The sequence below is a fragment of the Montipora capricornis genome, chromosome 10, assembly GCF_036669925.1.
Source record: "Montipora capricornis isolate CH-2021 chromosome 10, ASM3666992v2, whole genome shotgun sequence".
Taxonomy (NCBI): Eukaryota; Metazoa; Cnidaria; class Anthozoa; order Scleractinia; family Acroporidae; genus Montipora; species Montipora capricornis.
Genome location: NC_090892.1, coordinates 31,199,978 through 31,214,977, shown reverse-complemented (window position 1 = coordinate 31,214,977; position 15,000 = coordinate 31,199,978). Strand labels below are relative to the sequence as shown.

The 15,000-nt window shown below is 39.9% G+C and overlaps 1 protein-coding gene across 9 annotated transcripts in view; it reads right to left on the bottom strand.

Annotated features, from left to right (window-relative positions):
- The window catches only part of LOC138019970 (zinc finger CCHC domain-containing protein 14-like), a 129,106-nt gene that overhangs the window by 35,144 nt on the left and 78,962 nt on the right, over positions 1-15,000 (bottom strand). For 8 of the 9 annotated variants that reach the window (XR_011126281.1, XR_011126278.1, XR_011126280.1 and 5 more), the window contains exons 8-10: positions 1,469-1,767; positions 1,108-1,196; positions 276-480 (exon numbers count right to left, since the gene is read on the bottom strand). Coding sequence is in view for 5 of the 9 variants with exons in the window: in XM_068866950.1 (XP_068723051.1) it covers positions 276-480; positions 1,108-1,196; positions 1,469-1,767 (593 nt within the window). In the remaining 4 variants the exon portion in view is untranslated. Of the gene's footprint in view, positions 481-1,107; positions 1,197-1,468; positions 1,768-15,000 lie in introns of all 9 variants that reach the window. The other variant, XM_068866954.1, reaches the window with a different exon arrangement.

The window sequence follows — 15,000 nt, the reverse complement described above, 5'->3', positions numbered from 1 at the left end:
TCTATCCGAGGCTCTGGTGACGAGAATGGGGACGGGCATGGTCCAACTTGGCCCTAATTTATGCGATGTTGAAAATGGTTTGAGCCTCATTAACCGATCAATGAAGAGCGAGTTAGTATACACAAAGTGGAGTTTTTATGGAGACGGAAAGGATTCAAAGCCCTCAATCAAACGTTGATAGAGAGTTGACCAATTGCACTTGTCCTTGTTTTAATATCTGAGCGATCAAGCCAACTGCTCAAGTTGCTTCATCAATAGTCCTTGACCTTACAAACCTGGATGCATCCTCGTTCAGACAGCATATCACTCCCACAATCGCTTGCACTATCACTCAGTTCACTGAAGCTATGTAAAATCTCATTATCTGCTGCGCCACTGCAGCATAGAGGGAAGTCAGCAGAGACTTGGGTGAAATCAGATGGGAGAGAGGGAACTATGTCCACTATTGTTAAACCACTGGAGGTAAAAGAACCTCTGGCCCTAGCAACAAAACGACAGCAATCAACAAACGGAAAATAACTTAAAATAACAAACTTCAAAAACACAAATCGTATTCACGCTCGTAAAAGACGACACTTAAATATTAATATGAATGTCCAGGAAACGTCTTTTAAAATACTCACGTTACATGATAGTATTTTTTATACAATTCGTAGCTGCATAGTTGTGCTTGAGGGTACAATGGTACCCTCACAGCACGACCTAAACTTCAAATGAATGAAGGGGGTAGTTTCTAAAGAAACTGTGGTGCTGCGTCGGTGGGAAAGTAGTATACAAAAATTTGGTTTTATCAATGGAGTTGATAACGTAAATTGGCCACCGTACAGAGATTCTAAAAGCTGACGTTTCGAGCGTTAGCCCTTCGTCAGAGCAAATTGAGGAATTATGGGTTACGTGTAGTTTTTATAGTAGAGTAGGAGCTACGCTATTGGTGGTAACATGGCAACGTGAAAAATAGGAATGTATTAGTTAAATGAAAAGCGTTCGTTAATACCGTGAGGATTAAGGGTGCCGATTTGGAAGATCTCTACGGTGGCCAATTTACATTATCAACTCCGTTGATAAAACCAAATTTTTGTGTAAACTTCAAATGACCTTTTAACTTACCGGAGTATTTCTAGATTAACTCTTAATTTTCGTCTTGCTCCAGTTGTTAGACCAAGTTTTTCAATGTCTGCGTCTGAAAGCTTTAACATCTAGCAAAAAAGACAATCAACTCCAATAAATTCGAACCAATTACCAATCAATTCATGTATACTGACTTGACGTCAGGTAACAACCTCACGGAACTGATGTTCCTCAGGTCTGCTGTACATGTACTGAAGAAGATTATAGCCAGGACGAAATACATTTCTAATCACCAGGTATGATTCCATTGACCAAAAAAACCATCACCAACAACAACAACCATTAATGGACAACAGCAATTAATGGTGATGATGGTAACAAAATAAAGGTTGCTACTGACCTCATCAAAGGTCTTCCCTTTAAACACATGGGAGTACTTGTGAAGCCGTAACCTTCTGAGCCACTCACACACACTCATAGACCGACCGTGTGGTCTGAAAGCCCATTTGATAGATCTCTGAGGAAATGATGGAGATGATATTGGAGATGTCACAGGTGATCCATTAGATGATTCTGATGGTGACGGATATGATGTAACGCATGAAGATGGAAGCCTGACGTGGAGTTGTAACAACCCATCACGGCCAAACTTGCGTATAGCGCCAGTGTCTGAAGCGTCAGATGTTGAAAGCAAAAATCCTACACATAGAAAATAACAGGAACGATTTCAAATAGCACATCATTAAAAACTTGATCATCACCTCACCCATTGTTATTAATTTGCCAATGCAAATTTACCACCTGCAGAAACACTTGCCTGTGAACAATAATGACCAAAAGTGTATTTCAAAGGAGATTCTATGTCAACGTGTGTAAACAGTGAACATGAAGAACGATGCTTCATTATCATCATCTTATCAACACGTCTCGTACTACTACTACTACGACTACTACTACTACTACTACTACTACGGCAAGTTGCAAAAGTAGTGGACACCTCCTTGGGGCATTATTAATTTACCTGTTATTTCCCAGACTGCAGCCCCCCTCCCTCCCCTTATCAGTGTTCCTAGCTACACAAAAATATGCTGAAAACTTAAACAGTCAACATTGAAAGGGGGAGAGGGGAGGGCAAGTGGGAAAGGTTGAAATTCTAGGGCGGGTATTGGAAGCTGGAAAAGGTGTTTTCTAACAGGAGTGTCCCAACAATTTTGCAACTTGTTGTCTGAGTTGGTTGTCACTGTATTGCCATACGGTCACTTTGTTTATTGATACGGGAAGGCGTATATCTTTTCCGTTTAATATGGTATTTCGAAAAAAAAAGGAGGTTTAATTCTCTGATCTGCTGGGAATGGAAAATGGCCAGCGATAAACTGGGGTCAATTTAATAAAACGTTTGCAAGTGTAATTCACCAGTGTAGCGATTGTTTTGGAGTCTGAGAACAATAGCTACCCTAGTAAATTACACGTGCAAAATTAAATTGACGCCTGGATTTTGGCGGGGTCTCGGTATGACGTAAAGTCAAGTCATTTCTGTGCTTTCCGTTAGCCCAGTCGAAAATACACATAATTTGGTAGATCAAAAGGTGTGATTTCCATCCTTTCGATTTTTATAGTACGCTAAAAATATCCTGGAACCGATTTCGAAATAATTTGCCTTAAACAAGTATATTTCGGTCGACACAAGGCATCTAAAACACACGCAACATGTACGAAATTAGCTGTTGTTTTATGTATGAGAAACAGACATTACCTCTCCTTTAACTGCGATCGCATGCTATTAAAAGGCAACATCCACTTTCAGAAAAATCAATTCCTAGCAAACATTGTCATACAAAGATACATCTTCATAGAGGTCCATTTGTAACATTACTTATTGCTTTCAGGTTAGTCTGCTTCCAGAGAAAGGGATTGCTAACGCTTAGAAGCGAGACTTCTAAGTGACGTGTCGAGTACAGGCTACATTCCATATTCTTTGGAATGACCGACTGAGCAGAATGCTCAAAAGGAACCACCCGATTGTGCTAATTCCTTTGTGAGATTTGTTTTACAATGAGATACAAAAGTGAACAAATTTGTACCGGCTCAACATTATGCGCCGATCAAATCGAAACTTCAACACACCCCCCTCCCCTTCCCTACCCCAGGCAATTGACTATCTTCGGTGCCCGGGAAGTGGGGAATTTGACCTTTGCCTGCTTGGGGTGGGGACAATTGAACCGGAAGTGTCAGGATTTGTTTTTTCGGGTGCCGAAGTCGCTAACAGCTATAAAACACTTATATGGACGAGATGGAAGTGTTGAAAGGAAGAGACATAGCATTTGTGAGCGATTGGCTTACAAAAAAGATCTTCAAAAGTTGTCTGCAAAGGAATTTGGGCTGCGTAATTCGTCTTTGTCATACTACAGAGTGAATACAATGTGGTGCGTTTTCACACCCTCCATTTCATTGTTAAAGCTCTGAATGCTGAAAGTTTCTGTTAGAGGTAATAATCAACCGACACTGAACAATTTAAAATACATGGAGTCGTAAACACTCTAGGCTCTGCTGTTGATAAGTATACAGTTCCCTCCCTTTGCCGTGTTTCGGGGTTAGAGCAGCTTATACTTCCTTATTGACATTGTCCGACTTAATTAATTTAATTTTAAAGCCATTTTTAATAGATTCAATATTAAAATTGTGTTTTTGTAGTAGCTCAAGTCTGGTAAAAACGGCATCATCAAATAAAGGGTCACGAAACATGTGTTAGCATGTTTATAAACAAGCTTTATTTAGACCACAGGGGCCGACGACGATTGTTCTTTAGCAGGGTATGACAGACAAATCCGACGATAGCGTAAGGCGTTTGAACACCATTTTGGCCCGAGGGGGCGGGAATTTGAATTTGAATTTGGGTTGAGGTTTCGAGTTGATCGGCGCATTATGACATTTACACGAAACGGTCTACACGGTCTCCCACAGTTTTTTGCTGAGGATATAATATGATATTATATTTCTTGCTGTTGCGATGGTAGACTGTGCTTGGATCGTCGGATTTCTCACGTGTGTGAATCATCTGGTAATGTATTGGATTGAGCAGAAAAGAAAGCACTAGTTGAATTGTGCTGTTTCCTGGAAGATACGATTTTCAACTGTAACGCTACCATCGCCGTTGACGTAACCTGGGAACACAATAAATAGTATTGTGTTACATAATACGAGCCATGTGTAACTTTTGGAGCATCAGATCTGCAGTGGAAAATACTTTGCTCGCTTTACTATTTGGTACGGAGTCTTCTGTTAGCGATGATAAGTCCAAACACTTGAACGTCGATGCCACCGTATGTCAATAATAAATATCGTTTTGTGTTTGGTACAATGTGCTTTGCACCTTGCGTGCAAAGTTCTGAAATGTTTCAAAGCTTATACGATATCTAACGATTGTTTCTGCTTTTCTGTGTTGAAAATACTCGCTATAGGATTCAAATCCGGAGTGGCAATATTATTGGAATCAATCAGACAACAAGTTGCAAAATTAGTGGAGACACTTCACCCTATTGGGGCGTTATTAATTTACCTCCCACACTGCAGTCCCCCTCCCCCTTATCAGCAAGAAAAAAAAATTACAAGATTCTGAGAAAGTGTCAAGGAAAATTTTATTGTTTAGTGTTTGAAATGCTTTCCATCAAGAAATTCAAACCTTATTTGAACGTCCAAACGGACTCCATACGTGCGAAACATTTTGTAAATTATTCTCATTATTCGTTAACCACGTTTGGACTTCTTCAACACTCAAGTGTATCCAATTAGAGCCAGATACACATAACACGTTAATAAAGGTTATTATTATTATTATTATTATTATTATTATTATTATTATTATTATTATTATTATTATTATTTAAATTCTTCCGTCTCGTCCAAACACGTGTTTACAGCGGTTAGCGACTTCTGTGCACGAGCCTGACGCTTCCAGTACAATTTTCCCCATCCCATCCCACCCAGGCAAAGGTCAAATTCCCCACCCCCGGGAGGGCCTTACCCGTCAAATTCTCCACTCCCGGGGCACAGAAAATAGTCAAGTTTTGATTTGATAAGCGCATTATGAACAAACGATGATGTGGTGGTCTCTGACATTAAGGCAACCAGCTAGAAATGAACCAAGAAGATGGACTTCGATCCTTGTTAACAAGGCCTGAACAATCGATGGAAATCAATGATCGGAAAACCAATCGATCAATCAATGGCAATCGATTACGGTTAATTAATTGGCATCGACTGGCATCACCCAATCAATGACCAAGTGACACTCACACAAAAGTAGCGGCACATTTCATGAATTGTCATCGATTGGCGTTCCTATTGGTAATCAAGCAAGCAGCGCAGACCGTGACAGTATCCCTTAAACATTTGCAAGTAAATAAATCCAAACACTACCCAGACGATCGCTAACAACCCGGGAGACTGAAATGACCGCGATCGTCTGGATAGAACTCAGTTCTATCCGGACGATCGAGGTCCCGTTACAGGGCTCGAAGACTTAATGCTCATTGCTCTGACCCTGTAGCTGACTTTCAAGTTGCAGCATATGTTGTTGTTGCACAGTAACTTGAGCCTTACGACTTCTTCTCTATAATTGACGTTTGAATACCGTGCCAATGTCCTTGTTGGCGTCCTTTTGACTGCATTTTTCCTGGCGCTTGCTCAATTTGTCACCTTTACGAAAATTTCGGGTTGTTGCTGTTGATATTGTTGAAAATGTTCGTCATCACATGACAATAAGCTAAAATACTCTTGACTCCAGTGTGTTAAGATTTGACCAAGCTCATTAATTGGCATATTTTTGTTTTACGGGGAAGCATTTATCCAATCGACGTTAACTTAAAATCTACATGCTTAACTTTTACTCGCTCTTTCAACTGAAATGTCATATGATTTTTTAACGGCTAAAAACAATTCAAATCTTTCATCGAAAACGGGGATGGAAAAGTCGTCTTACATAAATGTATTTTGTTCCTTTTACTACTCTAGTACTCCTAGCGAGGCTTCATCATTCTGCCTTTGAATCATATCCCTATCTTAAAGAGCCTTTCTCACCCACTTTACTCTGCGCGTCCACATTACTTCAGTCACCATTTTCACTGCCCACGAAACTCTATGACATCATATGGGCTACACCATTCTGTTTTCCACGGAAAAATAAGCTATGTTTTTTAGAATTTCAGTTTCTATGATTATTTGTACATGACTTGCTCTTCGCAACATGTTACCGAGTGGAAACGGCATCGTTGTTGAACCATCTGCTCTTAGGATGGTAGCGAAGAGTACCGAAATTGGGGATTCCTCGCTTAACGGCTGGAACGATCAGAATTAATGTATTATCATTCCTGGAAAATGAAGAAATAACTTCTTGGACTACAATGTAAGGAATCACGAACAGCGAATCCACCTTCAGATCGATAATTCTGTTCAAATATTGGTTTGCGTGTCTTCCGCTCAGGCTGGCGGCACTGAACAAAGAGGCATAGCAAGTCTTCGGCAACATTTCAATACTGATCTTCATTACAATCCATTGCTGTTCATTTCATTTTCTCGCTGATAATAAAAACTGCGTTTCGGGGAAAAAGTTGAAAACTATAGAGGTCAGAAGGTCAGCTTGTGTTAATTAAGAGGAAGAAGAAATTGTTGTTGGATTAAAATACCGTTTGAAGGCTTGGTAAACTTGAAATTCTAGGAACGTAGAATGAGACGCACCGCGCACCGGTGGCTCAGTTGGTTGAGCACCGGGCTGTTACGCGGGAGGTCGTGAGTTCAATTCCGGCCGGACCAACACTCAGGGTCTTTAAACAACTGAGGAGAAAGTGCTGCCTTTGTAATTACACCTGCAAATGGTTAGACTCTCTAGTCTTCTCGGATAAGGACGATAAGCCGGAGGTCCCGTCTCACAGCCCTTCAATGTTCATAATCCTGTGGGACGTAAAAGAACCCACACACTTGTCGCAAAGAGTAGGGCATGTAGTTCCCGGTGTTGTGGTCTGTCTTCTGTGTTGTATCATGGTCGGGAGGGTAAATGCTCGGAGAAACTAGCTACACCAAGCTACTCTAAAAATCCGAGGGTAAATAAAGATATATGATATGAAGAACATGCTGCAACTGTGTATTGCACGCGCCACAATGAAACTAACCGCTTGCATTATTTACCAACTACCGCGCAAGCAGCGAATTAAACTATCTCGCCTTGTTGTTTCCATTGCGAACTGCTTAATTGAGGTCCATTTAAAAGTTCAAACAACTAAGTAAGCACCACGCGTAGAAGCTGTATTTTCCTCTTGAATTCGCTGGGGACGTAGCTCCACGCTTCATAGAAAAGTACTCGAAATGGCAAGGCATTCTGCTGTTTTTTCTGATCGAAATTCAGTCAATTTCACAGGATAATCCTCCTCGAGCATTTTCGAAGTGTTTTTTAAATTCCCTGACAAAATTGTTATAATTTTTCTCGCGAGTGCAGAAATAGCTCAAGAGATACTTGCCCACATATGGAAGTAGACAATCCAAACTCCCGGATAACAACAACAAGAAGGAACTTTGCCAGGTAATTTACAAATCCACAAAGTCTCCTGACAGCTGTAACGTCTTCAGGCTCGGGCATTTCTTTGATACCTTTTCCTTTGTTGGGATCTGGCTTCAAGCCATCACTCGAGATGTGCTGTCCCAGGTATGGGATTCCCTTAAGGCGTAACATGATCTTAGTTGGAGTGAGCTTAATTTCTGGTCCTCTGCAGCGCTCAAGGAATGCTGTGTGTCTGATGTCGTGATCTTTGATGGATTCTCCATCTGTGTTACCTGCTCCGCAGATAACCATGTCGTCATGCAGTGTCAGCATTCCTTCCAGACGGTCTAGTGCCTGGTTAAGACGTTTTTGGAATATCTTTGATGAAACACTCAAGCCAAAAGGTAGTCTTTTCCACAGGTACCGGCCAAACAGGGTATCAAACGTCGTCAGTTTACTAGACCCCTCATCCAGGGTCACGTGCCAGTATCCATTTCTCACGTCGACTTTGATCAATACACGTACCTTAACTAAACTGATATTGGATAATGTTCATGACGTAGGGCGTTGTTGAGGTGCAGAGGGTCGATACACACAGGAAGATCGCCTGATGACTTTGTGGCTACGACGATATTGCTTACCCAGCTCGTAGGTTTGTCAACTGGTGCGATGACGCCTACAACGTAGCTCTGTGAGTCGTTGTAATTCCCTCTCAAGCTTTGGCTTCACTGCAAAAGGAACTCTTCTTGGCGGCAAAACCACTGGTGGAATACTGGGGTCAACACACTACTAATTCAAGGCTACGTACATGATAACGTGCATACATAATCGCCATTACGTAACAGATCACTACACATCAGTATTTCAGAAAAAGATCAGAGGGGGGCCAAATTATACTTGTTCAATTTGTAATAGAATACTATATAACATGCCAACACTATATACTTAAAGAAAATAAATATAGCGTACACCATCTTTTCACTGATATAAAGTTATTTGATGACAAACATTTGTAAAACATGCCATGCAAAAGTTTCAAAAGGACAGGTATTATGTCTAGCTATATGTAATAAACTGAAAGTTAAGTGAAGCTATGATCTTCGCAGGTATGAACGCAATTTTTACAATTGCGTAGGGAAGCCTGAAAAATTCAGGACTTCAACGGGGTTTGAACCCGTGACCTCGCGATTCCAGTGCGACGCTCTAGTGCGACGCTCTCCTCTGCGACCGGAATCGCGAGGTCACGGGTTCAAACCCCGTTTAAGTCCTGAAATTTTCAGGCTTCCCTACGCAATTGTAAAAATTGCGTTCATAACTGCGAAGATCATAGCTTCACTTGATTTCATATCCGCAGTTCATATATGATTCACTTCATATACCATTTCATCATTGAAACTGAAAGTTGATAGAAAACCACCAGAACTCTCAGTACTAGAAAAACGTGACCAAATATTTATAGCAGAGGATAGTTTTTGAAAAGATAGTGGTAATACCTAAAGGCCAACAGAGGAATATTAAAGGAGCAGTATGCAATGTACCAGTTGAATGTGATCAAACATGTAGTACGTGTACATTGCCACGTCCTCCTGAAAGGTTGGGTATAATCATGTTGAAACTGAAGAAAAAAAAAGTTTAGGGAACATGTTTATTTTCAAGCTGTGCGACCTCAAACTAATATTAAATGCTCTGATTTGGCTCGAAATGAATACCAGTAACCCATGTATAGACATTGACAATACAGATAGGCATACATTGCAACAAAATGATGTTTACTTTAGAAGATTTAGCTTTGAATAATACAACCACTCTACTGCTTTGAACAATGAATACGATGAGAATGACAGCACACCTGCAGATGAAGAAAATGATGATCCTTTAAATGAATACCGAGCACCAACAAGTACAACTTGCTTGCAGTCTGTAATACCTGATTATCCTGTAACTGTTAAGCAAAATGATAATGTATCAGCTCAAGGAAACAAAGTCTATGCTATTGCACCTGGCGAAAGTAAACATTCAGTTTCCTTCATGGTAGACAAGCGATGTGAAGAACTAACATTTCCTGTTTTGTTTTCAAAAGGAAAGTATAGATTACTTTGCCAACCGAGAAATAAAGTTGTCACCAGTTAGGTAATTCAACACAAGACAGTTCATCATAGAACAGAAGAAAGTATCAGATAGCATCAATATTGCTTTGCAAAAAACTCTTATGTCCAGGTTTGCAACGCAAATTCGAAAATTGCGAATTTTGCGAAAAATCACAAGAATCGCAGAACACTGAAAAGCCAGAAACAATAGTCCCCGACAAGAGTCGCGATTTGTCTGACGGGTCACAACTCCGAACAAGCAGGAGCCCAGACGACAGTTTGGTATTTTACACCTTGGATATTATTGCGCTAACCGCCTCGCGACATAAATAATAATTATAATTCACTGCAGGTTTTATGCCCGTTTTAAACGTCGCATTTTACATGTGCCGAATCTAATGCAAATGAGCGAAAACAATGAGTTTTTCTTACTTGCATTAGATTCGGCACATGTAAAATGTAACGTTTAAAACGGGCCAAGACAACCAACGAACATTAAACTTGTCTTTCAAAACCAATGAACCTTGAATCTCTCTCTAGTTTGTCAGAGCTTTTAATGGCTAGTGGGTGATTAACCCATCGACTCCTGGGGGTTCCCCAATGAAGAGTAAAATCGTCTGGCCGGTTTGGGTGTCAAAGGGTTTCGCAGCGTAGCAATCATTAGTAACTGAAAGCAATGAACTTTGAAAATAACTGGAACAAAAATTCACGATTCACTGAAAGTGTCGTGTGTGGTGTGAACATATAAAACAATTCCTTCTTTACATGTCGTAAAAGGTGACAACTTCCAGGCATTAAAACAACAAAAAATAACTCACGAATAGACAAAACACATACCCTAACGAAACTGCAATTGCTTTACTTACAGAAATTGGATTTCAAAACATAAAGAAAATAAGTTTATTTTCTTCTGAAGCATCTTAGCGGGCCGGAATCCTAAATCCTTGAATCTGATTAGCTAATCGCGCGCTCGTAGCCGGTCCAGCTTTTTACGATACGGACCACGGTCCGAAATTCGTGCTGAAACTCTCATGGCTAATTGAAAATGTTTTTACTACGGCGCGACGAAACAGTGGATTTCACCTCTTAAAATGCATGATGATGTTTGCATATTTTTCACTAAATTTATTCCTCCTGTTTTAAGAACTTTCGTTTCATTTTCAACAAGACAAAGCATTTTGAGACGTAGAAAATTATTCGCCTGTTTGTACGAATTTTTCAAACATTGTTGTTTAGTTTGTTTAGCTCATTTCTCTGTGTTTGCAATGAAATATAAATGTTTGTTTTTTTACATTTATTGCACCAAGATCTATTTGAAGTTCTATTTTATCGTTAATCTATCATTTTTCTTTGAGTTTTGCGATCGGAGCGCTTTTTTCGGTTAATTTCAGCTGTGACAGTGCGACGTAGAGCGCGTAGAAAGACTTTTTGCAAACCTGTTTGCCATGTTCATTTTCAGAAAAAAAAAAAGGCAGAAAAAAATAACCATACTCAAGACCTCGGGCACAGTTTTACGGACCTCCCAGCCGGTGAATAACATATATTTATTAAGAATTCATAGTAATAATACTATATGAGAACTACCAAATTAGAACTACCCCCAAGCAATACACCCAATAAAACTGTCATAAAAGAGTTGCTCTCCAAGAATGCCTTAACTTAACCTATTTACTCAACACGCTTTTTTGATTAGGCGTCTAAACTGCCTTAGAGACTGTGCTGATCTTACTTCTCACGGAAAGTTGTTCCAAAGTACAGCGCCACTATACATTTTTATAATAGTTTGTGCATGGAAATGGAACGGAGCCAACCTGTGCAGATACTTAAAAACCATTGTAGCTCTTTGTATTTGCTGCTGGCAAGATAGATTTCTCCATCCTAGAAGCTCAAAACAGCATCGGCGTCATAGTTAGACTAAGTCAAAACACAGGCTGCTCAGCGATTTTTTGCAAAATTCGCAAAAGTCCATTTTACAGTTGTGTGCTTAGTTACCTGGCCTATGGATGTAAGTGAGGCTGGAGTTGACCTTGTTTTGATAGAAACCTCCCTGCTTTTCTTATGTAAAATTCTTACTAATAAGCATGACAACATCATTAACATAAGAAAAGGAGGGAGGTCTGTATCATAACAAGGTCAACACCAGCCTTTCATTTTGCAGCCAGGTAACTAAGCACACAACTGTAAAGAGGTCTATTCTTGCAAAAATCGTGAAAATTGCAGAAATCGCAACCATGTTGGGGACTAGTGTTCTCTTGCCTTTTAGTGTTGTGCGATTTTTGCGATTTTTCACAAAAATCGTGACTCTTGTTAGGGACTAGTGTTCTCTAGCTTTTCAGTGTTCTGGGTTTTTTCCGATTTTTCGTAAAATTAGCAATTTCCGCAAGAATCGATAAAATCGCAAAATTCGCAACTCTTCTCGGGAACTAATGTTCCCTTTTCAGTGTTTGCGATTTTTTGAAAAATTCGCAATGTTCGCATTTGCGTGCACAGCTGGACATAGAAAAAAAGCAAGGCCAGCCCCTTACTGCTTCTCAAGTAACATCAAATAATATGCAACGTTTGCAAAACCTCATTTGTCAAGATCAGGCTTATTTATTTTTGAGACAAATTCCTGGAACACCACCGTAAGGCCCAGTAATACGGGCAACATTTTTCGTGCAACTTGTCGCGCAACAATGTTGCGTTACAAGTTGAGATGGTTTGTTGCGCGTATTACCACCTTCTACCCTGCGAGCAGAGTCGGGAAGAGGAAAGTAGACTCTGCCAGCCGGCTTGACTTTCTTTGATTTGCCGCTAATCCAAAGAAATGGATGAGTCAGTCCAGTTTCGACCAGTCAAGCCCGTTTTTTTTTTTAATTTGTGCGCATGATCAATCGCCATGCCTCAGAATTGAGAAACCTATTAATTTTTTCAGCAAAAATTGAAATGGCAATTTAAAAACTTACTGAACTATCTTGAGCTACGAAGGAAATGATTCCTTGTTTGACGTGTGTTTGCCAGAGTTGTTCGAAAATATCCCTGTTTGTTTTGGTTTTGTGGTTACTAATCACGCGTGACTGACTCCAGAATACGTTTGAATTTTTAACGCATGCTCAACATGATTGAGCCGGCTAGCAGAGTCTACTTTCCTCTTCCCGACTTATCTAGGAAGATCGAAAGAGACTCTGCTCGCAGGGTTGCCACTATAAGGTCTCTTCTAAACTTCAAGTTCAAATTGTAACTAAAAAATACACCAGGTAAACCCTAGCAGCACACGATCACTTTTGCAGGACGCGCCCATTGGGTGGAAAAGTGAGCCGAATGGATTGTCAGCGGTCACGGTTGTTGCAGGTAGAAAGAAGATGGCGTCCAAACGATCTCGACGTTGGCGCAGCGACTCCGCAAATTTCTAAATTTTTTCGTACGGTATCAAGTATGTAGCCCGGGGAACCCATAGCTTTGAGATTATATATGCTCAAATGATTTGAAGCTCTAAAGCCTTCAGTTTAACTGACTCTGTAATGTATTATGAGGCAACTTTCAGCAACTGAGTTTCTCACTTTCAAAGTTGAGAAGTACTTGCTTGTGCTATAGTTATCCTTTATTTCCAATAATGCTTCTGGCGGAATATAACTTTAATTTGAAAACTGAAGGTCTTGTGTGGCTCTCAATTCATTACTGTTATCTTAATGCCATCTGATAGGAGCTCAGCTTGCTCTAAAATGCACCAGATGCAACCATATGAAGCCAATATTCTCAAACATTTCCGGGGAGCATGCCCCCGGACCCTCCTAGCATGCAAATCCTTTGGCCCCTGCTGCCTATTACTATAGCCAGTCAAAAACATTTTGACTGGGCTGTCTTTATTGGCAAAAATCTATGTATGAAGTACGCAGTGGCTATGGTAAAACAGTTTGAAATACCAAGATGGTTTGACATTAGCCTGTGCTGACCTAAGGCGGCCTGAACTTTTTTAGATTATTGCAAGAACACAAGGCAAGAGCATCCCTAATGAACAAGTTGATGCTTTGTCATATACTGAAAAATGTTTAATGCTAAATCTAAATCCTGTTGTTGTTGCTATAAGCACTTTAAATACAGAGTTAAAACAATCTTCACTGAAATTCTTCTAACTAATGCAAACTACACACTCTGCATTGAGTTTCAGATGAGAGGCTCTCCTCACTTTACTTTCACCATCGCCTGATGTTGTACTATCCATGGAGAGTCAAAACAAGCCTTTTAGGAAGTAATCAAACATACGCTTCTAACTTCTATGAGCATAAAGTACAAGCTGAACGAAACGGAAAGAATTTTGAGCCTGATGATGCTGTTACTGAAGCACTTAAATTTCTTAGAAATAACCAAGGCAATATCATCCACTCCAGCTATGATTCTATGAATGATCAAGAAAATTCAGATTTACAATCTGAAGTGATGATGATTCAGCACCAAATGAGTCATTTATTGAACAATTACCTACACATGTTGTTTCATCATCAGAAACTGAGAATCATTCAAATCTAGGAATAACAACACACAACCAGCCAGCACAAATCAGTGATGATAAGCTACGGGAGTGTGTTAGCTAGATCATGGAACAAAAGACAGCACAATGCTTACGACATAATTCGTGAATAGTCTAAAACCTGAGGAAGTAAAACCAATATATTTATTTGTAACTGGTGGAGTAGGTGCTGGTAAAAGTCACTTGATCCAAACAATCTACCACACTGTCACAAAGACCTTTAGACATCTTCCCTGAATAATCTACAGTTCTTTTTATGGCACCTGTAACTGGGGCTGCTGCTATTAAAATAGATGGGATAACAATAAACACTGCCTTTACGTTGGCAACCCCCAAAGAAACTGGTAATAATTTACCTGCAATGTCCGACCAAAAGAGAACACAGATGAGAATGTTACAAGCTGACCTCAAGTTGATCATAATAGATGATATCTCCATGGTTGTTACAACTGCTTTGCTTCATATCCACCAAAGACTAAAAGAAATTGTTGGCACATCAAATGCACACCTGTTTGCAGGCTTTAGCATTCTTGCTGTTGGTGACATGTATCAACTACCACCAATATGCAAGAAAATAGTGTTTGCGAATTACAACAATTCACAATGATAGAACCTATTGATATCATGAGGCAGAAGGATGACCAACCATTTGCTGAAATTTTGAATGGGTTTCGTACAGCAAGTCAAACTGAAGCTCTAAGATATCAAATGCAACCAATCTAGATCTATAGATCCATCAGATTTTAATTACCCATCAGATGCTCTTTACATCTGGGCTGAAAATAATCCAACACAATGAAATGAAATTG